The sequence below is a fragment of the Grosmannia clavigera genome, assembly GCF_000143105.1.
Source record: "Grosmannia clavigera kw1407 unplaced genomic scaffold GCSC_108, whole genome shotgun sequence".
NCBI lineage: Eukaryota > Fungi > Ascomycota > Sordariomycetes > Ophiostomatales > Ophiostomataceae > Leptographium > Leptographium clavigerum.
Window position 1 is genome coordinate 1,500,834 of NW_014040837.1, and position 27,195 is coordinate 1,528,028.

Genomic DNA, 27,195 nt, shown 5'->3' on the forward strand with positions numbered 1-27,195 from the left:
TATCAACCCACCACTCTCTTTTGCTCGCAATCTCTGTCCAAATATCTCTCTACCCCTTCTCCTTGTCATCTTTCCGTGAAGCTCCTATCATTTGGCCGCTCCCGTCGAGGCAATGGTCCTTGCCGTGCCAGACATACCTACCGCCAACGTAAAGGTCAGACTGCCGACGCAGATTTTTTGACTTTGACATCCAGCCAACCGCGATTGGTCCCGTTGCTGTTGATCGCAGATCGCCCGTACTGTTGTCCACGGGGATTGTCCACGGGGAGGAATGTGTTGTCTTGAGCCAGAAGACGGAGCAAAAGTCACCGTTTCTGAAAGTGTAATACTCCAAGCAGGCTGCCTTGTCAAATCAGCAAATCGGTGGTATATTCGATACGTTAAAAACAACTTCAAGTAAGATACAAAATGTAGGCAGTTTCTGTGCTTGTGTTTCTGCTATGTATGAGCTTATGAGCGAATGAGTATGCAAGTCCAAAGTACAAAATGCAATTGACAGATGTGGTTTTGCGTCCATCTGCTATGAGAGTAGACTCAGCCATCTGGTTGAGTTCTTCATGCTTTTCCCTCACCAGCAGCCGACCAGCTCCATTCACCCCAATAGTTCTCTCCGTCAAGCGAGTCAGTACCGTTGCAACAGCTCGGTTTCTCGTACAGCTCAACCGTTCCCATGGGCCACATGGGAATCATGCAGATCTCTCCGATGCCACAGGCCGGACAGCGCTTGAAACGGGCCCAGCCGAGGTATGCAATTAGTGACTGCAACGTCTTAACCGAGGCGGCGAGAGCGGTCTCTCGCTCGGAATGGCTCAGCATTCCGTACCCGGATACAAGGTCCCGCACGTGGAAGAGAGCGGTGCAGATCTCGTCGGTGACGGTAGCCAGGGCGGTGTGTATGAGCTGATTCGTAACGTTGGCAGGATATGTGGCGGACAATGGAACCGGATTGTGCAGATAGTAGTGGGTGCAGCGGTCGATGGCTGCAGCTCTATCAATGTCGTTGCCATCATCCTCATCGGGGTAGTCGATGTAGATGTCGAGCAGGAAGGCAGCCTCAATGGCCATGGACTCGGGCGAGTCGATCTCGGTGGCCATGAACTTCAAGCGGTCAGCGTACCGGCCGACGATGAGATCAGTGACACCCTGCCAGTCGGGTTTGAAGCAGTCATTGCCGTGGTGACGACGCTCGATGGTGGTCTCGAGATAGTGCCGAATGGCTGTCAGGCCGGCTGCACCGACAGACAGCAGCCGGGGCAGGTCCGGCCGATCGCCGTCTGGGTTCGTCAGGTTGAGGGGAAAGAAGAAGGCCGAGACCATGGAGGAGTAGTCGACAACGGTTCTCTGGGCACCGATGTCCTGGTAGCGTTCAGCAAGGCCGCGCAGGAATTCGAGGCCACGAAGGCCGCGACCGTCGCCGATGTCGCCCGCAGCGTCATCCTTGGCCCGGCGCAGCGCCTGGACCTGCTCGAGGCCATCGGAGAAGTCGCACTGGATGATCTCGAAGCCGGCCTCCATGCGAATGACTCCTTGCAGTCCCCACGGCCGAACCAGAGCACAGAGATCAGCCGCGCGTTGCCGCTCGCCCAGAATAGAGCCAGCATTGCCGCCAGTCCCGTTCTTGCGCAGAAGAAGGTCCTGCGAGTCCAGCGTGCCCATGGCTGTCTTGGCGCCGGCCATGCCGTCAATGTAGAGGTAATGCAGCGGCCGGGTCGAGCGGTAGACGTGCATCCAGCCACGGAATTTCTGGTCGGCCGTACGCCTGACTTGCTTCTGTGCAGACGGGACCGGCTCAGACTGCGCCAAGACGGCGGGCACTGGTTTCTGTTGCAGCCATGTTCGGGCAAACAGCTCGGCATGTTCGATCTCGTAAGCAAGCCATTCGGGTTCTGTCGGCGACGTCTCTCGAACGTTTCCGTGATGCAGCAACACGTTCTCCGGAACAGTGGCCAGAAAGACGGACATGCCGTTGTGGTGCAGCGAAGACCCCCACTGGCGCATGGCATTGTTCAACGCGTTGAAGATGGCTGGAGCCCGTTCACGGGCCATTTCCATGCTCGGGGTGATCTCATCAGGTAAGGACGCTTGGACAAGAGCCGTCATCAGCGATACCACCAACACCAAGACCGGAATGTAACCGAGTGCAGTCATGTTAAAGTCCAGCCTCAGCATAACCGAATAGCCGAATGGGGTGGCAGCTATTGCAGCCGCATAGCCGCAATCACCCGTCTTTATATTCATAGCGGCCGGAGATAAAGATTAGATTGATAATGGAGTTACGGATCGTTTAGACACACCGGATATGTCTAAGACCTTTTAGCTTGACAGCAGTTCCTCTTCTACTCAACTTTTTCTTAGTTCCCCGCACTAGTTGCCTCTTTAGGCGCCCGAATGCAAGACATTCATTGTACGGAGTATGAGGCAAAGGTTTCATTTTACACCAGATAGACACCGGCATCCTTTCTAACACGTGATGTTGGTGACGCGCAGTCCTCATGCGCCCTGCTCACGTGAAATGTAGCTGCTCCAATCGGTATACTTGATGTAGCCACATTCGGCAACAACAATGACGATCATGCCGAGACCCAGACCAATCCAAACCCCGTTGAGCTCCAGATGCCAGGGGCCAAGCTCCAGCCAGATGGCAAGGGGCACGGCAGCGAAATAGTTGACGAAAAAAACGAGCCAAGCAGCAAGAGACTGACGGCCGAGTCCGCGCAGAACCCCGTTGCAACCGCAATTGATGGCATCGACGATCTGGAAGGCGCCGACAGCAAGCATAGCCTGGGCAGCCAGCTCGCGCACTGGGCCATCGTCTGAGAAGACCAGTCCGAGGTGATGGCGCAGGGAGACGAGGAAGATGCCGTCGAAGAGGCCGATGACGACAAACACGACGGAATAGAGGGCAGCCGCGCGACGAGCCGCCGGAATGAGGCCGGCTCCGACGAGGTGGCCAATGCGAGTGGAGACAGCGACGCTGACGGAGAAGGGGATGTGCCACATGACGACAGAGGTGGTGGTGAGCACGGTTTGTGCGGCGAGATGGGTGGAGCTGACGTAAGAGGTGCTAAATGTGAGGATCTCAAAGGCCGCCCATTCAGCGAGAGTGACGGCCGATCCGGCAAGCGCGAGACGGACCATCGGAGCCCAGTCGCGGCAGAGGGCAGCGGGTGAGAAGCCGGGCCAGCAAGTATGGGACCAGCGGCCGAAGAAGAGGACATAGCCGAGCAGGAGAAGGGGGCGGAGATCGTTTGCAATGGCGGCACCGAGCGCAGCGCCGTCGAGGCCCATGCCGAGGTGAAAGGCGAACAGCCAGCTGAGGACGGCATTGACGGGGGCGCAGACGAGGAGGACGATCATGGCGGCGCGGAAACCGCCCTGGGCCTGCAGGAAGCGCTTGCCAGCCTCAAAGGCGGCATAGCCGGGCAGACCGACGAGGCTGAGCTGCAAAAAGGAGCCGGCTTTGACGGCGAGCTCGTGCTGGCGGACAAGACGCGGCAGAATCAACGGCGAAGCCAGCCAGAGACCGCCGACCGGCACCATGGCCAGCAGCATCAGTAGCAGCATCCGCTGCACATGCAGGCCGACGCCCGTCAGCTGGCCCGCCCCGTAGGCCTGCGCGCACAGCGTGTCCAGTGCCGTGGCCATGCCCTCGACCACGGCCAGACCAAAGATGTTCATCGTCGTCACGCCGATGCTCGCAGCTGCCAGGTCGTCGGCGCTCAGCCGGCCGGCCACCATGGTCGTGATCACCGTGAAGGAGTACTGCAGCAGGTACGTGCCGATTAGCGGCAGCGAGTACTTGGCCAGCAGGCCCAGCTCAGCCCGCCATCCACTGCGCTTCAGGGCCTGGCCACTGCTTCTGCTTCTGCTCGTGTTCCTGCTCTCGTTCCTGCTCCGGCATCTGATGTCCCTGCTTTCATGACCCAGCAACGGCCTCGTTGTCTCGTCCTGCTGATCGCTCGTATCCATAGCTGTCAAATTGGAAAATCTGTCGCTCAATGTGCAGAGCAAATACCGAATGCCCAATGGGTACTTGTTATTGGCCCTGCACTCGCACTCGCAACTTCATGGTACGAGACAGAGTACGGAGACTGGCCACTAGCGCTGTCCTCAACCACGGTACGGCGACTGCTTACTGGCGCTATAGAGGGTAAAAGCGAAAGTGAGCTCTCGTATATGGGAAGACGCAAAGTCATCTTTCCCAAGATGGAAGCTCCTTCGGAAAAACCCTCCGGAAAGCGTACCGGACCCACTCTTGGCGCTACGCTCGGCAGTCCACTTTTAGCAGGCATGGCGCGCGCGCTTTGACGGCCACAAGTGGAGCCATAGCGTCTTGACAGACTTCGGGATACGATGCCCCCCCCTGTTGCAAAATGAGAGGGGGGACCGTTTCCGAGGAACAACAACGGGCGGCCTGGCACGGGAGATGCGCTCGTGCGGACATGGATGCACTTTGTGCACACTCAGTACGCGGATAGTGGGCATTGTCTTGTCAGACGGCAGAGGTGACCTATTGCTCACGCGTGTACGAAGTACGGAGTGGAAAATCTACAGTGGCAGCAGTGTAACCGGTGCGAACGTGCGAGTTCATACCAAGAATCCGAAATCCCGGTGCCGAGAGGGGGGGCTGAAAGACTGTGAGAGTGGCAGAGCAAAGACAAGAATGATTGGCAAAATAGGCAAATGGGCAATAAGCAATGGGAACAAGAGCACGTCAAGACGCGGAGTCTTTGAACAAGACAGGAGGAACCGATGTCTGACGACATCAGATGTGTATGCTCTCAGATAAAACCTTGCCGATCACTTCTCTTTCTTCTTCCTCCAGCCGTACATGCATGCCTTTTGTTCCTTCTCTTCAGGCCCTCTTTGCCCTTTTCTGCCGACCTCTAACACCACATCGCCAACATGTCGTCTCTTGCCACCACAACGACGGCAGCGGCGCCATTTTACCCCTTGTCGGACGTCAACCACTCAGGACTCGTTGTGTTGGCAGCCGTTATCTTCCTCATTTACGCCGTTCTCGGTGTCGGCGCAAAGCTAATCATCCGCTTCAACATCACCTCGATCAAGTCCCACGACGTTATCCTGTTGGTGGGAGCACTGCTGTATTTTGTCCAAACGGTCTGCATCATTGTCGCCTGCAACAGAGGTATCGGTCTGCACCAGGATACCGTTTCTGCCCATGACTACAATCAAGTCGGAAAGGTATGTCTGCTTCTTCTGCTTCTTCTGCTTCTTTCCTGCTTTTCGTTTCTCTAACCGGTTCCAGCTTATTTACTGCTCTCGCATCCTGGCCATCATCATTGAGGCCTGCACAAAAATCTCGCTCTGCCTTCTGGTCCGCCAAATTAACCATACGGGCCTCTTGAAGACGGCTAACCATATTCTGGGCGCCTTCATCGCTGTCTGGGCCGTCAGCGGCTCCATCGCCACCATCTTTCAATGCCACCTGCCCAGGCCCTGGCTGGCCCTGAGCAAAGAGCAGTGCCCGAGTCGCGGTCCAATCTACATGTACAACGGCATCATCAACATTCTGACTGATATTGCGCTCTGCATCCTGCCCATCGGAATGATGTGGGGGGTGCACACGACGCCGAAGCGCAAGATCGTCGTTGTCGCCCTATTTGGCACCCGTATCATGTCAGTGCCCCTGTACCTGGCACCACTACACGCCTGTATTTCAGCAAGCTAACACTGCGCCTCAGTGTCCCCGCCGTGACGATCCCCAGTCTCTCCACTGCTGCATATCTGTACGACAATTATGCCGACTCTACTTGGCACATCGTCCCCAGCCTCATCTGGCTTCAAATCTCGCTCGGCCTCTCCATCCTGACAGCCTGCATCCCCAGCCTGAAGGGCATCGCCGACAGTCTGCTGGGTGCAACTGCTGTGTCAGCTGTGCAGGCGCCTTACAATCTGCGCACCAACAACAAGACCACCGGCATCGAGCTGACATCACTTCGCGAGCCCGGTAGCACCAAGCACAGCTCAACCTGGGCTGCTGCCCGCGACGTGTCAAGCACACAGAGAGGCAGGTCCGGCCCCGCAAGTGGAGCAGAGAGCGTCCGCGGACTGACAGACGGCGTCGTTCACGTGTATGACGAGATCGATGTGCAGTTCGAAGACAACAAGCGCACATCGGCCTCGCACGACGGTTCGATTGAATCGGCCGTCTCAGAGTACCATCAACATGTCTAGATAGTTTTACGTATTGAATACTTGACTATACCACGCGTGGAGCCTTAAACCGCGACCATGGTAGGCTTTTGGTACCGACTTCTCAAACCGTTTTAGGGCCAAGAGCCACGTAAGCAGCTCGGTCCCGTTGTCAGGTTAGACACGTGCAGTCTCTACCCGCTGTAATCTACTCGTAGCTGTGACTATGGGCCTGGTGATAATCCCCCCCCCCCTGTTACAGGAAGGCCAAAGGACCGGACAAGAGCTATGCGGAAAATTGTCTTACGAGAACGCATACGAGTTATGCACCTCACAGGTGCTCTGTAGACTGTCAGTTTGTCCAAGTCGGGGTTGCATTGCCTGCTGAGACCCTTTAGCCTGGGGGACCAGCCCCGTCCCACCCTCGCAGGCAGAAACGGGATGATGGAACGCTACAGGGGATCATAGGCCCCCAACCGATGAGAGCACGTTTTATTGAGCAGGGACGTAAGTACGATCTGGGCCCTTGATCGGGACTGGGTGCAGACACAAGCACAGGCCGCCAAAAGGAGTCGCATGAACAGATCCATTCAGTATTACTCCGTACAAAAGATTCTTCATCTTGCTTCTAGTGAGGCTGGTCACGGGCTGCTGCCAGACCCGAAGCTCCACCTGGAAACCCACCTGTCTCTCGGAAAAAGGAAAAGAATTAACCTTTTTCTCCTGCCCAATCTCGGGGCCAGGCCGGCCTTTTTACAGAAATGATCAGCTCCACATCCACTCCACATACAACTATGCGTCCACATTCTGCAGCATTTCGCGTGGTTTATGACCGGAAACCCCCATATTTCTTAGGTCATCGTACTTCGTACTTCCTGATTTGCTGTGCTTGTCTGATCAGGATGCTCACGGAGTAAATTTCGCAATTTCTGCTTTTGCTTCGCCGCAATCGTTTTCTGTTTTGTCTGTCTTTCCTACATGGTCTCTTTCGCCCTAGCTCCTACTTTCTCCGTCCTTCTTTTGTCGTCTGACAGCTTCCAATATTTTAAAGATCCACAACTACTGCTTTGCTGTGTGGGACCACCTCCTGTATGAGATCCAATGCAATTTGCAATTTGATCGGAGCCGAACTGGGGTTCATACACTAGTGTGCAGAGGGAGGCAACTGGCGTTTCTGCCTGGGTCCGAGTGTCGCCATCAGCAGTGGGTTGGCCGAAAGACAGGTGCTGGTTTCCGCTATGCTACATGTAGACTCCACCATTGCTTCTCCAGCACGCGCATTCGTCAACTTCCGACAGAAATTCCCTATTGTATCTTAGCAACAATACGAGCACACCTCCCATGCCATGCGGACGAAATACGACGTGATAAATACGTGCATGCACCCATCTTCCTGCTGGAAAACAAGGTGGAGGGGTTCTATGTTGTTTGTCTGTCAGCTGTGCCTGGCGTCTATCGTCATTCATTTTATTTTCTGACTCGATCGCGAGCACCGAATTCAACCCGTCCCTTGCTTTCAGTCACTCTCTTGCTTTTCAGGGGTTTTTGATCCTGATTCTGCTTCTCCTCTTCCCCTGCGCTCTCTACAATCCGCCCACCATGACAAAGGAGGGCAGCCATCTCCGTCCGGAGAACGCCAGCAAGATAGAGTCCAACATCGATGTCTCGTCCGGCAAAGATGGGGATAACACTGGGGTCTACAGCCAGACGCGGACGCGGAAGCTGTTCTCCTTCTCCCAGCTCTTTGCCTTCTCCCTGACCTACATGTCCCTCTGGGAAGGCATGTGCACGTGAGTTCCGAGTCCGACCTACAGCCACCTGTCAGGCTAGTGTCTCCTGACAAACCCTCTAGGAATATGTACTTTGCCCTCTACAATGGGGGCCCGCAGACCTTCATCTTTAGCTTCATCATTGTCTTCGTTGGCGCAATGGCACAGGCTGCCTCGCTGGGCGAGATGGCTTCCATTCAACCGGTTGCTGGTGCTCAATACCACTGGACCTACCATATGGCCCCGGTGCGGCTCAGACGCTTTGCTACATATGTCCAGGGCTGGTCGACTTGGTTCGGGTACATTTCGCTGCTAGCGGGCATTGCCAACGTCACGGTCATCCTGCTCGAGTCCATGATCCAGCTCAACAATGACAGCTATGTCCCTGGCGGCTGGCACACATCTGTCATAGTCATCGCCATGTGCGTCCTGCAGGGCCTGATGAACATGTACACCTTCTGGCTGATCCCCTGGGTTGAGCTCATCGCTGGCATCCTGCATGTGTGCCTGTTTGTCATTTTTGTGGTCGTCCTCTGTGTCCTTGGAACCCGGCACGACTCCAGCTTTTGGTTGGAACGCGATATTGCCTCAGGCTGGAAGAACACCTTTATTGCCTGGAACTTGGGCATGCTCACCTGTGTTTGGAGCTTCACCGGTACGTTGTTTTTTTTCTCCCTCTTTTCTTTCGCCCTCCTAACTGTTTACTTTCGCAGGCTTCGACAGTGCCATCCACATGAGCGAGGAGACCCGTAAGGCCAAGTCCGCGGTGCCTCGTGCCATGTTCTGGTCCATCTTCATGAATGGCTGCCTCGGCTTCGTCATGGTTAACATCATCCTCCTCACCATGGGCTCTGTCGACGACGCGATCAACTCGTCCAGCCCGATTCTAGCCATCCTGCTCAGCGTTACCGGCTCCAAGGCTGGAACGACGGCCATGATCACCGGCCTTTTCATCATTTCCTTCAGCGTCAACTTAGCCAACATCGCTTCCGTCTCGCGTCTTACCTGGGCCTGGGCCCGAGACGGCGGCATGCCTTCGTACTTTGCTCACGTCAACAAGCAGCGCCACGTCCCCACCCGTTCCATCATCATGACCGTTTTTCTCGCTTGTGCGCTGTGCCTGCTCAATATTGGCAGCGGCAGCTATATCGCTTTTGGTGGAATCACCGCTCTGTCATCCTTGGCTCTGTACCTGAGCTATGCCATTGCTATTGGCAGCATTCTCTACGCTCGCTGCACTACCAATACTCTAACCCTCGGCGAGTGGAACCTCGGACGCTACGGTGTCTACGTCAACGCATTCGCGCTCGTCTATACCCTCTATATCATCATCTTCCTACCTTTCCCCGAGGCCATCCCCGTGACTGCGGCCAACATGAACTATGGTGGGCCGGTCATGGTTTTTGTCCTCGCCGTCACTGTGGCTCTCTGGTTCGGCTGGGCTCGGAAGAACTGGAAGGGCCCGAACCTCACCATTCTCGACTTCATCCTTTCTAACTCTTAAAAGCTTTATTTGAGCCCTTTTTCTTCAACTGGATCAGCTGCACAGATTGCATATAATAGCGCTAGGAGAAATGCACTGGATTAGATGGGGATATTGCATCAACAGGCCAATGTTTTGACTGGATGTCATGAAACTTGAAATAATAGGGGCCGAGTGTGTCTTTTCAGTAGAGCTATTTAACGAAGAATGCTACGTAATAACCAGATAGTCTCCGACAATATTCATCTTCAAAAATGGGCCGGAATCGTGATCCACCCACAGTCGGGCCTTTCCTAGTACGAGTAGGCAGGACTCAGGCACTAGCCCGTAGGTGTGCAGAGTTGTATTCAGGATGCATCTGTCTAAGAGCCGCATCAATGCATTAGGCCCCTCATATATTCTCTGGGACGTGGGCTAGCTGATAACAGTCCGCCAGAAAGACACAATACGTGGAGGTATATATACTGTTTCAGAAATGCTTCAGTCAGTGGACCTTAATTCTAGAAATGTATACGAACAATAACGAGGCCTTGCTTCAGATAGTTGTAAAGTGCATCATAGCTCAACAGGTGAAGGAGCTATAAGCTTTTCCCAGAGCTCTGGTATAAGTGCTCGGGTAAACCCCGCCCACAAGACTCCGTATGCATCTTTTTAATTACAGCTAGACGGCTTTCAGCACGTTAAGCGAAGTAAATATTGTCAACCCTGTCCATAAAGAGGCTAGTTAGATTTATACCGTTGCTTTTTCTGGTTTGTTTGTGGTACATGCTACATCACTGATTTACTCCGTAGGAAAGCTGCTAATCATGCTGTATATTTGTCCCAACAACTCACATATTTATAGTTCAATCCACATAAGAATCGCATACCCGTACTATGTAGCGAAGGCTACCTAGACCCATATTGTGGACACGTCCGACCATCAAAAGACGTATATCTTACAAAATAACACATATGTGTTAAGCCCCTATTATCTAAAGACCTTCTGTCTTGTACTTCCCACGTCTGCCAGTATGCAAGTGAAAGCGAACAGCTTTGACCTGTTATGAGATCGTAAGGTTTCCACAAGAACTCAGACTGGCTCTGGATTTTCCGCTAATCGTCATAATTTACCACTACAGAACCCATATCCATGCCATCAATTTCACAAGTTAGTTTCATGACGGCAGACTTAAACGTAATTATTAGGAGAAACTAATTTTATAGCTACAAGTTATCAGTACTTGTAACCAAAGTATCGCAATTTTTGGTGTATCAACTTACTAGGTTTGTCCGTACAGACTTCTTTTCCTCACGAATCGCCATCTATCGAAGCTTCGAGAATCCACGACCAAAGTACAAATTTTCTTTGTTCTTTGTCCCCCAGGAAGATATCTCGGTGCCCTCCTGTGTACGTTGTTAGCTGTTATTGACTAGTAGTAGGGAGAGATAAGGGGGTTCAGAGAGATCGTATGGGTCTGAGCATTCAAACAAAGCGTCCTCGAAGTCAACTATATCGACGGTGGGGATGTTTTTGTGCTGTCTGACGTATGGAAACTGTATCTTCTGGTCACGCCGTATGTCATCTCCTTAATGGATGTACCACTGCATCCGGAGAAGTTAGTTTCTAGGAATCAATACCACAGCAATACAACGAACTCCTGGTTTACCTGCAACACATGATGGAACCACCAGATAAAGTCTCTGTAGGTTGGTCCCGGTTAAGCATAGGTTCGACTGCAAACGAATGTACGATTTTAGAATGCTTTGTTGCCTGGGTGGACGAAACCCGCGCCTCTGTAGGGATTCGACCTAACTTGGCACCTCTATGGCGGGATTCTTAGTGGCAAAAACTCACTCTGACTGTTAATATCGTTTCAGCCATTTGCCTGACAGTATAAGACCATGCGTCTGTCGGTTGCAGCACCTGGATTTCGGGGAAAGCATTTTCCACAGAGGAATTGAGGAACTGACTGCTGCCAAGCCCGTCCACCGGAATAATTCCCTGCGCAAACCAAAATCAGAATGCGACCAGAAAACGGAAGACAAGTTGGACTCCACGTACAGTGACGCCCCTTTTCTCACTCTTAGCTTGGACTTTTTCAACTTGCTCCCTAATGAGTTGCAAGATGTCTCTGACTAATGGCACAAATATTTCAAGCAGGCCCTTTGTTCTCTTCTATTACCCTGTCATCCTCCAGGTGCAGCTGACCAGTCCAGCCTTTTGATCGTCCCTTAATTCCGCCATTAGAAAATCGATATAGTATTCCGAGTTTAGGTCGCCCTGAAAAGACGTATCGGTTTCCTTATGAAACGATCTCGTAGCCATAAAAAGGGCATTGCATTTTTCGAGCTCGCTGTACTAGTCTTCTCCGACGAGTAGTAGGATTATAACCACATACTCCATAGACGCGGCGACTGTCATTTGTGCGGGTACCTGTACAAATAGCAATCGCCTGTGGATGCCTATATAAAAGGCCTTGCACTGAATAAATATTAGCTCGTCACGGCGACGAGCCTGCCTCTTACTACTCTACCTTTCTTGATCTACCGCTTCGTTATACTGGTCTTTGAGATCGCACCATCTCCGGTTGTTCTCCGCCAAATTCATAAGCATGGCACTAAGGCCGTTTATCTCTTCCGGCTACACCGACATCCCGTACAAGACTAGGACGCCATTAGCCCCGACGCCCTTACCTAGAATAGCATCCCGTTCCTCTCCTGTTGTCTGCAGATACTCCGCAGGCGGGTCGAACAGGATCAAGTCCGCGCCCTCTCGCTCCCAGCTCTCCTTAGACAGCGCGATTGCAACGCCGCGGTAGTCATCATCCGGTCGCTTCGAGTAATCAGGCTCCGCCTTGCCTTCAGCGCGGTAGTGCTGTATAATCTCGTTGACGGCCTTGCCGGGGAGAAAGTGGAAGTCAAACCGGATAGGGTAATCGTATTGGCCATTGTTGTTCATTACGGCCATTACTCGCTTAACAAAGTCTTGTGCAAGCAAAGAGGGTGTGTCTGCCAGAGTCGGGCCATACGTAACGTAGACCTGGAACGAGAAGCTTGGTGGTAGGACCGCGTTGTTGCTGCCAGACAGCGATGCGAGCTGTCTGGCCGAAGTAGGCAGATATCCCTTCATTCGATGCGTGGTCGACAAATCGCTTTTGGCACAGTGAGATAATCATTGCTGGTCCAAGTTGCCTGCGTGGAACCTTGCGTAGGACACCGAGAGACATGTTTATAGGTCTGTAGAGTTGTATGTAAACACAGGCAGCTTTACTGCTAAAGAGGTATTTTCAGGCGCGTCTTCAGATCTTTGCCACTGTAAACAACCGAGCAGTACTTCTAACGGTGGAAACGGTCGCTATTGCACGCCTGAAAGCCCTGTTAAGTAAGGCTGCCAAAGTCGAGCGAGATGTTGCCACCGTTTAGATCTGGTGAGTGCACCTGTGGCGAGTCCGAATAATATCCCATCCACCTTGATGGAAGAATACATGTCCTCCGTGTGGCGCAGGGCGCTATTTACGCTCGTAGTATGGGATTTCAGCACGTTGGCATAGCTCGGAAGTAGCCAACCATAAACAATATACACACGCTCACTGGGCACCCATAATTTGACAAGTATAGGCCTATTGTTAGTTTAGTAATGCATTTCTAGTTATTGAATCGCAAAATTTTCGGCGCAGTTAGGGACGTTCGCAAAGTCACGTGTATTGTGTGCAGGGCGCTTATGTAGAATTTCGGGGCGCTCATCTAGCAATCCCCATGCCTATGGTGACAAGTCCATGCTTTCTGTCCACTCTCTTAAGATCTGTGCAGACCGCTCTGTGAAAGGATGTCGCGGCCCAAGGACGGAGCATCGCAGATTGAAGCACCGTTGCATAAGGGAAAGTGCTTCACAACGACGACCACAGCTGTGCCAGGTTACAGCCAAGCCATACATAGACAGGAGTGTTTCCGGGTACGTCGTGCCAAACAGCCTCCGCAGAATATTGCAAGTCTCGGCGTACATGCACTCAGCTTTTTCGTAGTGTCCTTGTGCATGGTATATCGCTGCCAGGTGAATCTTGCTCTTGATCGTGCGCGGATGCATCTCGCCATGGAACTCCCGCCGGATGTCGACCACTCGGACAGCCAGAGCTTCGGCCTCGCTGTAACGACCCTGTTCTCGGTACGTCACTGCGAGCGAGGACATGCTCCTGACCGTGTCCGGGTGCGTCTCGCCGAGCATCTCACGCCGGAGCTTGAGGACCTTGACCCGGATAGGTTCGGCTTCGTCATAGCGGCCCTGCTCTTGATATGTCACGGCGAGAGAGCTCAGGCTAAAGATCGTAGCCATATGCTTTTCGCCCAGCGCCTCTTGCCTGAGTCGACAGACCTGGATCTTGAGCCGCTCTGCCTCGTCGTATCGACCTTGCTCATGGTACGTCGACGCGAGATACGACATCCCCTGCAGAGTCTCCTCGTGCCTATCGCCAAGAAACTTCCGCCGACGACTGCACACGATGACCAGGATCTTCTCGGCCTCGTCGTTCCGGCCCTGATCGGAAAACGTTCCTGCAAGATCGGACATGGTGCTGATCGTATCCAGGTGGTTCTCGCCGAGCAGCTCCCGCCTAAGATGTAGAATCCGGAAATTCAGGCTTTCCGCTTCGCTGTAGCGGCCCTGCTCATGGTACGTCAGTGCGAGAGATGCCATGCTCTGGAGGGTGTCTACATGCATCTCTCCAAGCACCTCCCGTCGAAGATCCCATGTTCGCCGATCTACAGCTTCTTTTTCGTTCCAGCGGCCTCGACCGCCCAGGTAGGCCGAGATCCTGGCAAAGAGCGAGGCTGCCCCGGCCTTGTTTCCGTGCAGGTCGGTCCATTCTCCTGCCTGGACGGCATGTGCAAGGTATTTGTCGCACTGCGGCCAGGTCGCCTGGCTCGGCTCTACAAAGAGACCCACCATGATGTCGAGAGCGGCGCCTGCAAAGACGGCCTTCATCTCTTTCTTTGACGCGGTAGACTGTTAGTTTCTGCTTTCTCTGCCAAGACCCAGGCCGGCTTCCTTACATCGAGCATGTATCTCGTCGCTTCTTGGACAAGCTTGTGCATCTCGTAGCGACGGCTACGGTCGTCTGTCCGGCGAACGTCGATCAAGGACAACTCCTTCAGGCGGGTAATGTCCTGGATGACGTCGAAGCTGTCTGGCTGTTCGACAGCGTCGCGGCTGTGGAGCTTGCAGGCAGCCACCAGGATCTCGTGCGGGATGTTCTGGTTGTCGAGGAAAGCAATGGTGTGCAGGATCCGGTATGCCATCTCACTCTCGCGTCGGACGCGGTCAACAGAGACCCTCCAGGTCTCCAAGATGCTGTTGGGCGTGCCAGTTCTCCGGTGACGGTCGTACGCCGTGGCCTTGAGAGCCTTGTGTCGCTCCTTGCTCTGTGCCAGCAGCTGGAGGTACTCCCGGGCGAGAGTTCCCGTTCGCCGCATGTATGATCCTGCCTGGTAGATGGCGAGCGGAAACTGCAGCAGCTCTCTCAGCAGCTCGGCGACCTCGTCCGCCTCATCGCCTGCATCCTGGCGCCTGACCGTCTGCAAGAGCATCTCAGCCTCGACAGCTGTCATGTGGCCTACCCGAATACCGCGGCCTGGTCCAACCAGCGTGCCGACGATCTGCTCGTCGCGGCTCGTCCACAGAACCGTCCCACGAGGGACGTAGTCGAACAGGCTGCCTGCCGTCGACGCTGCTCCCGGCCCGACGCCGAAGATAGTGAGGTCGTCAGCGTTGTCGAGCACAAGCACCCATCTCGGCAGAGCTTCGATGCGGTTGCGCACTTCGACAAGCAGATCACTACCCTGAAAGCTCTTTTCTATGCCAAGCTTCACTGCTATCGTCTGGTAGTCCTGTACAAAAGTTGCCTTGCTGTCGGCATGTACCCAGAAGACGGAGCAGCCGTGATCACGGCTTCGTCTGTACGCATATTCCAACGCAATCTGAGTCTTTCTGTGGTGACAATCAGCCACAGCTCGCTCCGACAATAATACTAAAAAATAAAACCTACCCTGACCCGCCGAGGCCCCATAGCGCCGCACTGCAGTCCCGGGACGAAGCCGGGAGGAGCTCGTTAAGCCGGCCGACAAGCTCCGTTCGGTCGACGGCTTCCTCGTTTTGTGGATACGGAATGGCCCGGACAGGGTTTTGCCCTTGTACATGCGTATTGGGCGTGGTGTGGAAGTGGATGTTGCCGAGGTTGGCGAGCGAATTGGGCCCAAAGGTACTTCCGTAAATAAGGCGGTCCTCTGGGCTTTCTCCCTTCTGGCCACTCATGGTGAAGACAGACGCCTTTGCACTTTCTGGGCTGCCTGTCATTCTCGGCCGCCTTATTCAGTCAGTAGGAGGCGGGGCTTTAAAAGCCTGTTCGCTAGCCTGTAAGTGGGGTATGCCACCCTGCAACGTAGCCTGTAACGTAGCCTGTAAGTGGTTCCAGAGAGGTAGGTAATAGGGGGCACTGCCACTAAATGGATAGTATGCTGGAGTGCCCACCAGCTTTCAGCGTGCCACTCATATATTCTGATTCAATTCGGGCCTATGACGGCCCTCTGAGCAATGCTCCGTACATTAGGCCGCTGCGAGCTGTTTTCGACATTTCACATTGGTTCGAAGCGAACGAGATACGTGGCAGTGCACTTTGCCCGACATGGCATTTGGATCCAAGAGGGCGCGCCGTCCACGCCTGATCTCGTCGACACCGAGCTTCTCTTCTGGTGATAGAGCATCCATCGGCGAATTTGACGATGCGGACGGGACACGAGCGATGCGGCGCAAAAACGACAGTCTACTGTCGGATGAAAGGTGTGTGTGTCTTCTGTGCGGTGAAGCTAGCTAAGCCTGGCGATCTTGGCGGCCTTGGCGACGCTTTCGCGACGCTAATCGCCTGCAATCAGACGAAACGGGTGGACAGCCGGCAGCAGAGCTGACGACATGCCCCGGCCTGCCGCCAGCCGTGGACGCGGATTTGATTCTAATGCAAGGACACCCCCATACGGAGCAGCTGTCGGCCATAAATTAACACAGGGGCAGACTAGCAAATGCAGACGGAGTGCGCGAATGCAACGTCTGTCGGAACGCCTTTTCGAGCAGCTTTCGGATGCCGGAGCTGTGGTGGGCTCCGTATTGTAGGAGGTCGAATGGCCACTTTGGCTACGAAGCTACGCCCGATGAGAATGGCAACATTGCAGAGATCAGTGAGCTTTTTCTCCGCGGACTCAATGGACCCCCATCGCTGACCTGGTGCAGTTAGTTGGGCCCGCTTCCTCATCAAGGTGCTGGATACCAAGGCGCAACATACCTGGTGCAAGATGAACGTCTATGTGCGATGGCTCGCTGCCACGCAGCAGACCATGGTCGTCCTCTTTGACCCGCCGCTAGATCAGAGAGACAGGTGGACGAAACTGCTGCTGGAGCAGGAGCCCCGGAACAAGATGGAGGACCCGTTCTGGGTCTATTCGACGCTGGTAGGGGAGATTGTCAGCCTCCAGGACAAGGCCGTCTGGACCGCTCGCACGCACATCCGGAAGATCGAGAAGAAGAGGGAAGTGGACCAGTGGTCGGCCGAGCCACCGAGACCAAAATTCTCTTCCCTTCACGATCTGGCCAGGCACGCAACCCACGTCTCCGAGACGCTAGACGTGGCCATGACCACCATGGCGAGCATGCTGCGGCACCACACACTCTTCTTGGAGGCCAGGCAGGTTAGCCGCCCGGCGAGTCCGAGGCCGATATCGCAGACCGTCCACGAAAGGCTGCTCTTCTTCGAGCACATGCTCGCGAGCCTCCGCTGCCGATCCTTGTCCAATAAGGAGCGTCTGCAGAACGAGATCCAGCTGAGCTTCAACGTCGTCACCCAGTACGACGCCAACCTGTCGCTGCAGATTGGCTATGCCGCCAAGTCGGACAGCCGGGCCATGCGGACGATTGCCTTTCTCACCGCGGCCTTTTTACCGGCCACCTTCATGTCGGCCATCTTCAGCACCTCCTTCTTCACGTACAATGGCGATGCCTGGGCCATGTCCAGCCACTTCTGGGTCTACTGGGCCTTTGCCCTGCCGCTGACCGCGCTTACGTGTGGCCTGTGGTACGCCTGGCAGCGTAGGAACAAGACTGACTGTGTGGGCAGAGTGGCCGGGTCGATAGTGTGAGCTGGTCGACGCTGTGGTTGAGGGCCTTTTTTTATCTCATTTGTCTATATACATTTTTCGGCCGTTTTAGAACACTGCATCCGCCCGGATGTCGCCTAGATTGATCATTGCGTTTCCTCCAAAGCTGCTGTTTGCAATTGTCCTCTCGCTGATCTCTCGATCACGGCCTGTTGTGGGTTAGCAGTGTCCGAGGCACGTCGGAGATGCACAGCGGCAGATCTCGCTCCTCCTTACCGACGACCGTCTGGAGCTGAAACTGAGCCCGAGCCCGGGCCAAGGCCCGAGTGCGCGCTCGAGCTGCATCGTCCGCGCTGTATCGCCCCAGGATGGCCTTGGTCACAGACGCGGCCGTGGCTGCGGCAAAGTCCTGCCACCGCTTGTTCTTGTGGCTGTCGGCGTAGTCACAGATGCCCTTCACCACGATGCACGGCAGCTCGTCCCACACGCCGGCACCCTCCATCTCGAACGCGATGATGTTGTGTGCCGCCGCGATCCGATCGCGGTCTGTGCCCGACTTCATCACCGTGTTCCCTGAGGCCACACAGCCAATGAAGATCTCGGGCGTGTAGCTGCCGTCGTCTTCGTCACGACGCTTCCTTGCCACCAGATGTGCCGGGTTGCAGCCCATCTCGTCGCAAGACGCCGTCGAGGCCTCTTCACAGAAACCGGCGGCCGTCTCAGCACCGACGCAGCCATAGCACAGCGACATCCTGTGCACGTGGGCATAGTTTGGCGGGAAAAGCCGGTCCTCCACGGCACCGGGATACCGATAGTCTGCCCGCCGGTGCTTCTGTGCAGCTGCGCCCTGCAATCGTCGGAGATGCATCCCGGCCTTTTGCCGCAGCCTCTCTCTCCCGATCTCGGTCTCCAGAGAGGCCAGCAGCCCCCGGATGTCCTTGTGAGCCCTGCCCAGACTGTCGTCGACCGTGTTCTTGACGACGAAGCTGCCTGGGTACTGCCGGCCATAGTCGTACTGGACAATGCTCTTGCTCACCACCACGTCGCCGAGGAAGGCGTCCTGGCCCGCAATTCGCGGAACGCCTCCACATATGCCGACTATGATCATCAGCCGGATGCCACAGTAGCTCGACCGCATACTGGCCGCCGATCCGGTCGCCCCGGTCGTGCCCATGTTGGGGAGGACGGTGAGCACGACGTTGTGCTTCCCGATGCGACCTGTTGTGTAGGTGTTCAAGTCCCCTTCGGCCCGCCCGTAGGGTCCATAACTATCATCAGTCTCTCCGCACTCATCCTCATACTCTTCATCCTCCTCGTCTTCGTCATAGAACTGGTCAAAAAGTAGGCATATAGCATCAGCCTCCCGCGGCAGAGCACAGATGATCGCAACTCGGAAGTCTGCCCTGCTTGCTGGCCGTTGGGAAGAAGTCATTGTGCAAAGAACAGCGTGGCAGCAGAAAAGACAAGGCCTCAAATTGAAGAGTAACACAAAACTGCCTACAGACCTCTTACACGACACCTTCCTGGTATAACTACTGACTGGATTTAACAAACTTGCATCTACATCGCATCAGCGACCGAGCACTGAAACAGGAGTAGCGTACAAGCTACTTTCTGACAGAAGGGGCTGGCATTAGCGTCCTGTCAACGCGTTGAAACATGCAACGGCGGGATTGACCGTGAAAGCATGGCCACGGCTTTCAATTGTTTACCTTCCTATTCATTTGTGGCGCTAAGAATTGGGCTTATGGTGTGCATACACGGTGAGTACACCTTGCACGAATCGAAACTGGCGAAGAAAAAGGGCCGACCCAGCCCACCATTCAATGAGGACCACCGGGCGCAGACATCCTCTCTGCTTTCGACGGCTTGCGCCATTTTACTACGGCAAATATGAATTGGCACTCCGCGTTCGCAATCGGCCCAGCAAACGACCGCATTGACCACCGTCTAGCCCTCATGAAGTCTCATCTCCGTCCAGGCAGGTTGTCTATCATGCGCATTTTACAGCGTTTATCTGTCTCTATTTTTAAAACGAAGCCATGTATGGAGTAGAGCCGCATGGTCCACTGATAGGAGATCCACTAATTGAGCACATTGAAATAGGCGCTGTATGCCGGCGAGAACGGCGTGGCAAATCCCCCTCAGGCGCCCCCACCTCGCTAAATCGTGGTGCCTGGGCGCACAGCTCGTAGATCGTCAAAGTCGCCGTTGCTAAACCGTTGCGGCAGTTCTTGCCTGGGCGTATAGCATCGCCAATATAGGTAAGGGTAGCCGAAACGGCCTTCGTTCTACTCTCTATATCTCTTACTTGAGTACTAGCCCAATGTGCAGCCTAAAATAAATTGCGTAACAACACGATTGTAAGGTATATTGTAACTATCGACCTGATTTGACAGTAGTAAAGAGCCTAGTTCGCGAGCCTGTCTGCCTCGGTTCCAGAGTGTGCCTACGAAAGATCAAAGGCATCTCTGCTGCCCACGTACGACATCCGTCCGGCAGGATCTGCGAATATATGTGAGCTATAGGTATATGGTTTTTTTTTTCCAAATCGCATCGTATTCGCATTCCACAAACGCCAAGTAAAGAAGCGATCTTACCCTCATAGTGGTTCTTTGGGCAATTGCCGATTTTCTGCTCGTCGGCAACACAAGCGGTGCCAGTTCTGACATCGTCGCCAGAAATCCAGTCGCCGTGCTCCTTGCAGAAATAGCCAAGGCCACATTGACAGCGAATGCCACTCCACTGCTCATATTCAGCCTCCCAAGCAGTCAAACTGCTTTCAGCAGAGTCTGTAGGCATAGGACGAGGGCGGACCCTTAAGCTTGGAAACAAAGTGGAAATTGTTTTAGATGTTATATCACATCCCTTTAATTCTAGAGACACGTTTGGACCGCCGGGCTTAATCTTGCATTGTTGCGTGCATTGAGTCATGACGTAGTATGGGGAAGTATACTTTTGTAGAGATGTTTGGACAAAAGGATAAGCGAGAAGTAGGATATGGTTAATGAGCAGGGAATCTGTTTGGCGAGCTTGAGACGGAAAGTCAAGCGCCATGAAAGACAGCCGTCGGTGGTGGTATTAAATACGTGCACATCTACGATTTCTCGTCAAAGATGTGATCAGAATAAAACCAAAAAGAATAAAATGGGAATTCAATCAGTTGTTTTGGCCATGCGTCTCTTGCTTTTGCCAAGTTGTCGGACTTGACAGCTGTCTCCAGTCAGTCGCACTGATATCGTCGCATCATGCAACGGGAGAAGCTTGTGCCCAACATCCTTTACACGTGTACGCAGCAATTGGGAATACACATCGAATACCTTAAATCCTTGCCGTCTTCGCCAGTTCACCTCCAAAGCGAGCGATCAGCTCAATGCTTAGTCGTCGATCACTGGCCACGTACGTTGCTATCTTCTTCTAAGACGGCAGGCAAAGATGACTTGGCACCACAATAAAGGCAAGGATAGCACACACGAAGAGAGGCTTTTGAAAAGAACAAAAGCCCAATCGCAGTCTCTTAAGCCTAATGTCTATTTTTATTTCATCTTCAGAAATAGATTGCTCGTATAGATAAGATTGCTCATGGGGATAACTTTAACTCTCCTCATTGGTAAATACTGGTAGTATGCAATACTGGCATAGCGCCGAAGTCGGGTCTCACAGAGACGCATTTGACTGGTCAGTTCTCAGTGGGATTTCTGACCGTGTTATATCCCAATCATTGCGCCTCTGAGAGCTTCCATCGTATGAGATGCTACGTGTGCAAATAGGTAAGGCACGTTGGGCACCGAGCGGCTCTATGGCGGCAAATTGTATTTTGTGTTTGTAAACAAAACGAGTGCCCGAGGCACACGAAATTTGGGTCAATGCCAGCCGTTTACGGATCTGTCCCTACCCTGGGCTATTAAAATTTGCGTGGGGGCACGTAATGCAATTTTCTCGGATATTTTTTATTCGTTTCAACTTCGCCATTCAAGGGGCAGTCTCGGTGGGGCTCTAGATGTCCTCAGGCCGTATTATAAGTGAACGGAAGATATATGGGGCGTGGAAATACCGATTATGTCTATATTCTAGCCGCGGCATAAGTGAGGCCTTCTTCTTTTTGGCATGAGGTTTACGCCCTACACGATGTCACATATCAAATAGTCGAATTTTATGCCAATTATAAGTTGTACTGGCCAGTAACGTAACAAATCTTACGTCATGGTCCAGCTAGCAGAACAGCCAATGAATTGTCCATTGTGGGAATAATATTGTAACCCTGTAATTGGTTCCTTTATTTCTTCTCGTTTATCTTACATCGTAGGTGCATTCTGAGAATACAGCATTCTGTGTACTCCGTAAGCAGTTGTAACGCCAGCATGATTTATAATCTCGTTTCACACTGGATCCCAAAGCCAAGCAATTTAGTCTTCGCTTAAGCTGGAGAGAATGATTCTTTTCCCCCAGCCTAACCTGTCGGATCCGCCGTCTAAACGTGAAAGCCAAATGACAAAGGCCACTGAGCAGAGAGGAGAGAAAAAATATGAGCAAAAATCAATGGCAAGGTATAAATCAATGCAGTCACGTAGAAAAACACGATGAACGAAATTCAAGCAGCGCCGCCAGCATTTTTTAATGCCTCCGGATTCAGCGGTTTCCAGGAACTGAAAAGGCTGATGATGAAGGCCATTCCGACGCTACCAATGGCAATAGCAAAGGTGACGCGGAGGCCGGCCATGTAAGCCTGCAAGATGCCTGGGAGGACATCAGGGGGGAAGGTTTTCCAGAGCTCGGTGGCGCCGGTAGATATGACAACTACCGGATTGACAGAGGGGGCATATTTCGGCAGGACGGAGATCATGTGGTTGACAAAGGCGGACTGGGCGGCGGACAACATAAAGGCACCACCAATAGTTTGAAAGACTGCGACTGTTAGTGGGTGAAGTCAAGTGCATATATCGAAGATCAAACACGTACACATTAGCACAGCTGTGGTGGTAGCTAGGTCCTCGGGCGCAGCATTTCCTTGACCGTGGATCATGGGAATCTGGAAGACGAAGCCGAAGCCGAAGCCGGCGAGAATCTGAAAGCCGATCCAGCGGCCGCTAGACGTGCCGACGTTGAGGGTATAGAGCAAGCCGGTGCCGACGGTAGCAAGGGCGGTAAGGGGTGGGAGGAAGGCGGTGGCATGGCCGGTCTTTGTGATTATGATGCCGGAGAGGACGGTGCCAATGGTGACGGCGATGATGAGCGGCAGGTTGCGGACGCCGGACTGTGTTGGGTTGACGTTGTCGATGCTCTGGAAGTAGATGGGCAGGTAGTAGATGATAGTGAAGTAGGAGCTGGCAAAGAAAAAGGAGAACAGGGAATTGACCCAGACGGTGCGCTTGACGATGAGCCGGGGCACGATCATGGCGCGCTCGCCATTGAAGTACTCCCAAACAGCGAAGATGACGAAGAGCAGGACGAAGGCGATGAGGAGGCCAATGACCTTGGCGGAGTGCCAAGGGTCGGTCTGGCCGCCGTACTGCAGGGCGAGGACGTAGGAGATGACGCCACCCATGACGAGGACCATGCCGACGGGATCCATCATGAGGAGTTTCTCGCGAAGGGGAGCGACGGCCGGCTTGGCGCGGCTGGGGGTGGTGAAGAAGAGCAGGATGATCAAGCCGGAAACACCACCGATGGGGAGGTTGATGTAGAAGCACCAGCGCCAGGAGACTTTGTCGGTGAAGGCACCACCGATCAGGGGACCGATGACGGAGGCGATGCCGTAGGCACCACCGATGATACCGGTGAACAGCGGCCGGTTCTTAGGCTTGGCGGTGACAACGATGACGGTGTAGGAGCCGGAGCCGATGCCGGCAGCACCGATGCCAGCAATGGCACGACCGACAATGAGAGCACGCGAGCTCGGGGCGACGCCGCAGACGAGACTTCCAATTTCAAAGATGACAATAGAGGTCAGGTAGGTGTACTTGAGGGAGAAGTACTTGTAAGCCTTGCCCCAGGACGACTGAAAGCCGCCGACGGTGAGAAAAAAGGCTGAGCCGTACCAGGCGACGTCGCTGAGGCCGTGGAACTCGTCTGTGATCTTGGGGATGGCCGTGGCCACGATGGTCTGACCTGTTAGAGAGTGGGGGGGCTCCAAAGGCAGCAGACCGGGACTCACAAAGTCGAGCGACATCAGGAAGACGCACAGGCATAAGGCCAGCACAATGATGGCCAGCTTGGCGCCCTTGGGATAGTCGTCATTGTCGTCAGCTGTGGACTCGCCATCGACAGTGCCGTGTTCCTCGTCCTCGGCCTCGACGGCCTCCTTCTTCTCGATGTCGACCGAGTTAGACGTGTACGACGCCTGCGACGAGGTCAGGCCCTCTGGCTGCCTGGGAGCTGCCAGTGTACTAGCCGCGGTGGACATTATGAATGGCGGGAGAGTTTGGCTTGACTTTTGCCCTGTTTGTCGTCCTGTCCTCTCTGTGGAAGAATGTACATGGAGTCTGAACTGTCGGACCGACGAGACGAGCCAGAGGAACGACAAGCCCGACATATATACACGCCCCGTTGCCCCTTTCGGTGCTGAGCACAGCCAATGATGCAGAGCACAGGCAAGCCATGGCTGCAATTCGGTGCAATAGAGGTCCGGCGATGATCCAAGAACGCCGGCGATAGGGCTGTAAGACCTTGAGAGCCGCTAGACCCGGCCGAAACAACCTGCTAATATGCAGGGTCACTATGACGCGGGTGGGTCCGCTAGCGGTCTAGGCCTTGGCTGCCTTGGCCAAGACCGCCGCAAGTTCGGGCGAGCAGCAGCCAGGCTGACAAATAAGCTCAGATCGTCCGGGGGAAGGCGTCTTGGCGCAGCACATGTGAGATATAACTCCGACCAGGCAGCAGAGCCGGACGGACGCAAAACGCTGTTTCTTCATGTCATTCCATAACACAAGAAGAGAACGAAAGACAAGCATTCGGCCGTCATGTCCGGTTCCATCGACGAGTCGACATCTGGCCTGCCGTCAGCTGCGCCACAGTCAGCTGCGCCACAGTTCTTCCACCGGCCGGATCTGCATGCACGTCCCGAAGACGGCGACGACGTGCAGCCACGGCGGCGCAAGGTCCGCAAGGGCACGCACACGTGCTGGGAGTGCAAGAGGCGCAAGGTGCGCTGCACATTTTCAGCGCCGGGCGATGCCACGTTTCAGGTCTGTGCCCGACGCTGTCTGCGCTGTGTCAGCCAAGAGTTTCCCGAAGAAACAACGCCGGCCGAGCTGCAGAGCCGGCTGGTGGGCGATCGGCTCGTGCAGGTCGAGGAGATGGTGCGGCATCTGGCACGACATGGCATGAGGACCCCCCAGGCAGAGCCTCTGTCGTCGTCGTCATCATCGACGCCGCCGGCTCTCGTCCCCAACAGCATGCCGACGCCGGCCAACAGCACGACCCCAGCATCTTCCGTCTGCTGTGAGTCGCTCTCATCGCTGCCGCTTGAGACTAGAGACGCGTCCGCCTCCATTTTTGCCTCCACTCCCACCATCCTTACTATCCTTCCCGGTGCCAGTCATGAAGAGCTCGCCGGCGCTCTCTTGGCGGCCTTCCCGTCCGGTCCCGATCTCGACCTCATCGCCTCCTGCACGGCCGAAGCCTACAACCACTGTCAAGTGCTGTTTCGGTCACAGCGTGACATCCGTGACTCCGGCTTCTGGCCAACCACCGGTCTGCGGGCCCGCCCGATGCAGCTGTCAGAGTCACCGCTTCCACACCCCGTCATCATCGCCCGCCAGATGCTCTTACTGGCCGTGGTTCTGCAGCTGTCGGACTCACGGGCCCGCAAAGGCCTCGGCGGACTCTCAGAACCGGCCTCGACCATCGCAGCTCGACTCGGCAGCACGGCCATCGGACTGGTCACACGCAACGACGAGCTGCTCGACACACTCGACAACTCGGTCGACAGCTCGCCCGACGGGCTCGAAGGCCTCGAGTGTATCATCCTCGAGGCCATGTACCGCGGCAACTCGGGCCAGCTGCGTCGATCCTGGCTGACATGGCGTCGTGGCATCTCGCTCGCCCAGCTGATGCGCCTTCCCAGCATGGCCTCGCGCCCAGCCTCGGCCTCGTCCTCTCCCGTCTGTCCGTTCGATCCTAGCTCCTCTTCGTCCTCTTCATCTTCTTCCCACTCCTTTCCTCCACCTCCCGCGCACCCTCAATCCCCCTCCAGACCCCCTGTCCCGGCCCCACTGCCGGCACGGACCAATGGGCCTTTCAGGGCGTTGACATGGCCTTCTTCGACACCCTGATGCGCCAGGCTGACCTTCCCGCTCAAACACCAACGTCTGGATACAGTTTATCGTCGCATACGTGGTAGTTGTCGACATCTCGTAAGGATGTCCATCAACGTTTCCGGAAGTGGGCGGCTTGCTCCTGTTGGCCACTGCTTTACGCAGGTGGATGCTGCATGTCAAAATTGCCAATATAACCGCTTGCAAAATGCCTGAATACATCAAGTGTACGAAGTTGTGCAACAGGTGCAATACTGTCCTTTGAATCGCCGTCTGGTCTTACTATTTTATGCAGTTGTGGTGCAGACACATCGCAAGGCACACCCTAAGGCTGTTTGTCGACTACCATGCTGAGGATAGGGTTTAATATGTTCCGAGTCTGGCGTTAGGAACATTATGCGGCGTAGTCATTGTATGGATTTAGTAGTCGGCGAGGTGTATGATCCGGGTGAAATGGCTGCCCATGATGATCTGTGCAAACGAGCACTACTGGCCATGCATGGCTTGCACTTTTTTTAGAATTTCATAGATGAAGGTGATTTTGTGGTGATAATCCGAGTCAACGTAGGAGAAAATATGGCTCAGCTTAAGCAGAGGCTCGTCCTAAGTATGGAATGACCGAAGGGGGACATGTTGTAAGTTGGCGCTGATGTCGGCCACGCTTGCTTCCGAATCCTAAAGAAATCTGGCGCCGTCGTGCGGAACTCCAAAGCAGACATGCCCATATATGCATTAGCTCTGAAGTTTGTCCTCGCCATACTTATAGTAGGTAGCCTCTTCAATAGCCAGTCCAGCCAATCTGTGGACAATGAGCACAAATGGACGACGCTTGGCTTTAGTCGTGTTTTGGCGTACGCTATTGATTGAAAGTCCAAAGAAGGAAAGGATGGGAGGAGAAAGGGAGATGAAAGAGCAGCATCGCCTGAGACTCGGGGAAATCCGAGCGTCGTGAATTTCTACGGTTATCTTCATTGTAATTGGTTTACTGGGGTGGGGTTTTTAGAGACGTAACTCAGTACAGGGTCGTATCCTGTCTTAATGAAAACGGTTGTAAAGAGCCATGCACTTTTATAGGTATTCTTCCTTTTGAATTAAACCTTCACTAATACACTCCAGAGTAGTCACTGTAAAAGAGGAATCAAACCTGGGTCACTTCTGATTCTTGCTTTGTTGGGAGACTCTTGGACTCTTTAAGAGTATTGCATTCATGCAATCGTGCCTCTTTCTTTATTATCAAGTAATAATTGATAAAATACCACTGCTTTCACTGCAACCACTGCGTGCGCCAAGCTTGCCATTGTCTGGGTAAGAGCTTTACGCCTAATATGAAGCAGTGGGCGTCTTTTTCCGCTGTACTTGCATCGATCCCAACAAGGTCTAGCCATGAGAGCATCATTGCTTTATCATGAAACCAGTT

General features: G+C 54.1%; 9 protein-coding genes across 9 annotated transcripts; 4 read left to right on the forward strand and 5 right to left on the reverse strand.

Annotated features, from left to right (window-relative positions):
• Positions 1-555: 555 nt before the first annotated feature.
• Positions 556-2,238, reverse strand: CMQ_6641 (uncharacterized protein; the record flags this gene model as incomplete). The annotated part of the gene is made up of 1 exon (XM_014320327.1): positions 556-2,238. One exon carries the CDS (start codon positions 2,236-2,238, stop codon positions 556-558), a length of 1,683 nt encoding a protein of 560 aa, XP_014175802.1.
• Positions 2,239-2,490: 252 nt separating this feature from the next.
• CMQ_6577 (mate efflux family protein) lies at positions 2,491-3,969 on the reverse strand (the record flags this gene model as incomplete). The annotated part of the gene is made up of 1 exon (XM_014320263.1): positions 2,491-3,969. One exon carries the CDS (start codon positions 3,967-3,969, stop codon positions 2,491-2,493), a length of 1,479 nt encoding a protein of 492 aa, XP_014175738.1.
• Positions 3,970-4,905: 936 nt separating this feature from the next.
• On the forward strand, positions 4,906-6,198 carry CMQ_6600 (uncharacterized protein; the record flags this gene model as incomplete). The annotated part of the gene is made up of 3 exons (XM_014320286.1): positions 4,906-5,205; positions 5,270-5,640; positions 5,706-6,198. 3 exons carry the CDS (start codon positions 4,906-4,908, stop codon positions 6,196-6,198), a joined length of 1,164 nt encoding a protein of 387 aa, XP_014175761.1.
• Positions 6,199-7,755: 1,557 nt separating this feature from the next.
• Positions 7,756-9,429, forward strand: CMQ_6531 (amino acid permease; the record flags this gene model as incomplete). The annotated part of the gene is made up of 3 exons (XM_014320217.1): positions 7,756-7,946; positions 8,009-8,580; positions 8,639-9,429. The coding sequence occupies 3 exons, from the start codon at positions 7,756-7,758 to the stop codon at positions 9,427-9,429; spliced, it is 1,554 nt and encodes a 517-aa protein (XP_014175692.1).
• A 2,602-nt stretch (positions 9,430-12,031) lies between these two features.
• Positions 12,032-15,694, reverse strand: CMQ_6516 (violaceus kinesin; the record flags this gene model as incomplete). The annotated part of the gene is made up of 4 exons (XM_014320202.1): positions 12,032-12,542; positions 13,323-14,374; positions 14,437-15,370; positions 15,429-15,694. 4 exons carry the CDS (start codon positions 15,692-15,694, stop codon positions 12,032-12,034), a joined length of 2,763 nt encoding a protein of 920 aa, XP_014175677.1.
• Positions 15,695-16,064: 370 nt separating this feature from the next.
• CMQ_6818 (uncharacterized protein) lies at positions 16,065-17,565 on the forward strand (the record flags this gene model as incomplete). The annotated part of the gene is made up of 3 exons (XM_014320504.1): positions 16,065-16,219; positions 16,442-16,611; positions 16,664-17,565. The coding sequence occupies 3 exons, from the start codon at positions 16,065-16,067 to the stop codon at positions 17,563-17,565; spliced, it is 1,227 nt and encodes a 408-aa protein (XP_014175979.1).
• A 160-nt stretch (positions 17,566-17,725) lies between these two features.
• Positions 17,726-18,955, reverse strand: CMQ_6807 (zinc finger protein; the record flags this gene model as incomplete). Its single annotated transcript, XM_014320493.1, has 1 exon — positions 17,726-18,955. The coding sequence occupies one exon, from the start codon at positions 18,953-18,955 to the stop codon at positions 17,726-17,728; it is 1,230 nt and encodes a 409-aa protein (XP_014175968.1).
• A 3,159-nt stretch (positions 18,956-22,114) lies between these two features.
• On the reverse strand, positions 22,115-23,926 carry CMQ_6875 (efflux pump antibiotic resistance protein; the record flags this gene model as incomplete). Its single annotated transcript, XM_014320561.1, has 2 exons — positions 22,115-22,434; positions 22,483-23,926. The coding sequence occupies 2 exons, from the start codon at positions 23,924-23,926 to the stop codon at positions 22,115-22,117; spliced, it is 1,764 nt and encodes a 587-aa protein (XP_014176036.1).
• A 556-nt stretch (positions 23,927-24,482) lies between these two features.
• On the forward strand, positions 24,483-25,881 carry CMQ_6787 (c6 zinc finger domain containing protein; the record flags this gene model as incomplete). Its single annotated transcript, XM_014320473.1, has 2 exons — positions 24,483-25,625; positions 25,843-25,881. 2 exons carry the CDS (start codon positions 24,483-24,485, stop codon positions 25,879-25,881), a joined length of 1,182 nt encoding a protein of 393 aa, XP_014175948.1.
• Positions 25,882-27,195: the final 1,314 nt, after the last annotated feature.